The 2,500-nt window shown below is 34.5% G+C and overlaps 1 protein-coding gene across 2 annotated transcripts in view; it reads right to left on the bottom strand.

Moving 5' to 3' along the window:
* LOC115227315 overlaps positions 1-2,500 on the bottom strand; it is a 210,815-nt gene that overhangs the window by 66,284 nt on the left and 142,031 nt on the right. For both annotated transcript variants that reach the window (XM_036500679.1, XM_036500678.1), the window contains exon 7: positions 1,528-1,714. In XM_036500679.1, coding sequence (XP_036356572.1) covers positions 1,528-1,714 — 187 coding nt within the window. The remainder of the gene's footprint in view (positions 1-1,527; positions 1,715-2,500) is intronic.

Genomic DNA, 2,500 nt, shown 5'->3' on the forward strand with positions numbered 1-2,500 from the left:
AGTTCACTTGAGTATTCCAACTTATACGACTTGCCAGATTTAAACTCCACATATGCGGAAACTCTAACCACGATTTGGAGTAGTTTATTATACTTGACTCGAGTCGAAAATTCTGGTACCCCCACACACTTTCGACAGAAAGATACACAGAATATATATATATATATATATATATATATATATATATATATATATATATATATTCTGTGTATCTTTCTGTCGAAGAGCGTAGGCTCGAAACGTAAAAGACTTGTTCTATTTCTATTCCTATGTATTACTAATACATTTGTTTGTTTGTACTCCACCTGCCTTCGTCTTTTGTTTATTTTCGTAAACCTTCCCGTTATATATATATATATATATATATATATATATATATAATATCAAACTTGTGGGTTTAATGAATACTGTCATTCGTTGCACTGTTATATTGGGGAATATCGTGTATATGAACGTGTGGGTTTTAGCTTAATCCATGGCTTTCACGCGCATTATTTCCCGAGATATTTTCCGTATATTTGCTATGTGAAACTAACTGATTAAAGGATAGGTATCTAGGGAAATTTCACAAGTCATAAATTATAACCTTTAATACAAACCAAGCTGGATATGAAAGAAAACAAGTAGCATATTTAAACCTATTTGCTGCATAAACAATCGATTTTAATCCTTCGAATACTTAACAGGATTATCATAAACGGTTTCCTTAATTTCACTATGCTTCTTTTCAGTCGATAAAGCGATATGTTTAAGCAGTTTGATCAATAGTGAGTAATCCTTTCTATAAAAGCTGATGAAATACTAGTATGTCAAAAGTGCAATACATCGTTTATGAGATCCGATTTTCTTCACGAGGTTTTATAAATGCAGTGTTGCTTGGTCGATAAAATACCAATCAAGTACTGAGGCCGATTTAAGAGACTATTCTGTGCCTTTGCATCTATGTTAGTCATTAGTGAAAATATTCTATTGTGTCTGGGGAGAGTCATTTTCTTTTTGTGCCTTATAATGTAACACACTCACCAGTAAAATTTCCACTTATTCCTTATTTTTATTGTCCTAAAATTTTCGTTGCGTCTTGCAACCTTTTCAAGTCTTAACTCTGTCCGTTATTTACACCGTGTTCCCTTTTGTTTGTTTGTGTGCATGTGTGTGGGTCAGTGTGTGTGTGTGCCTATACATACATGCAAGTACGTATGTATATATGTATAGGCACACACAAACACTGACCGACACGCATGCGCACAAACAAACAAAAGGGAACACGGTGTAAATAACGGACAGAGTTAAGACTTGAAAAGGTTGCAAGACGCAACGAAAATTTCAGGACAATAAAAATAAGAAATAAGAGGAAATTTTACCGGTGAGTGTGTTACATTATAAGGCACAAAAAGAAAATGACTCTCCCCAGACACAACAGAATATGCTTCAACACACGAATTCATGTAAAGAATCTTGCAAACCAAATCCAAAAACGAAATAATGAAAATATGTTATAGATAAAACAAAATAACAAAATAAACCAACCGATCTGCTTATGAAGGACTAAATTGTCACCGTGAAATGAAGAACAAATAGAATAGGCGTCCGAATTGATAGAACTGTTTTGACTATTGGCTACTAGGTGGCGGTAGCGGAACAGCTCTTCCTTGAGTCTCATAACTTCATCTTGAAGACTTTGTTTTTCTTCTTTTAGGTGTTTCACAAGGCTATCCTATCAAAAGAGCAGAGAAAGCAACAATTCTAAATTCAAACTGGGCCTATATGAATTTCAGTGAACGAAGAGCATGGTTATAAGCAAAAATATTGAAGATTTTCAACAAAGATTTCCATACAGATTCTATTTTCAAGATTGCTTTAATGATATATTAATTGAAATTCAACAGAAATATATTTGAATGTTTGCTGTATTCACTGCAAAATACTAATAAATTTCCATTGACCGCCGATGATTATATTTTGTGAGATTCTGTGTTTCAATATAAATATTTATAGGTAGTATCAACTGCAGACGAATTCACAGAAATTATTAAATATAAAACGGGTAAATTAAGATCACGATCTTGTTTATATATAATCAGTACAATATCTAGGACCCCATTCAGCCATGGCTGACTGACTTTTTGCCAGGAAGTTCTTCCCTGAGGTGCGAATCCGGGAAAAGTGTTTTTCTTTATTTTTTTGTTATGAAAGACTACCAGTTGCCTACTTATGAAAAATTCCCCTCTCTTCGCCATTGATGATGTTGAAGGGAAAGATAAGGGCGATGCAGATTGGCACCGTTATCGTAGCAGGAATTGTCGTTAGATCGCAAAGGGCAAGAACAGTTACAGGTAACCGATAGCTCTGAATTGGTTCCTTTTTATGGAGTCCGAAAGAATGAAAAGCAAAGTTGACCTCGATGGGACCTGAACAGTGAGCGCAGAGAATCGTAACAAATACCGTGGGACATTCTTCTCGATACTCTAAAGACTCTTACTATTTCATAGCTTTATGTTGC

This window comes from Octopus sinensis, linkage group LG2 (genome assembly GCF_006345805.1).
Source record: "Octopus sinensis linkage group LG2, ASM634580v1, whole genome shotgun sequence".
Lineage (NCBI taxonomy): Eukaryota > Metazoa > Mollusca > Cephalopoda > Octopoda > Octopodidae > Octopus > Octopus sinensis.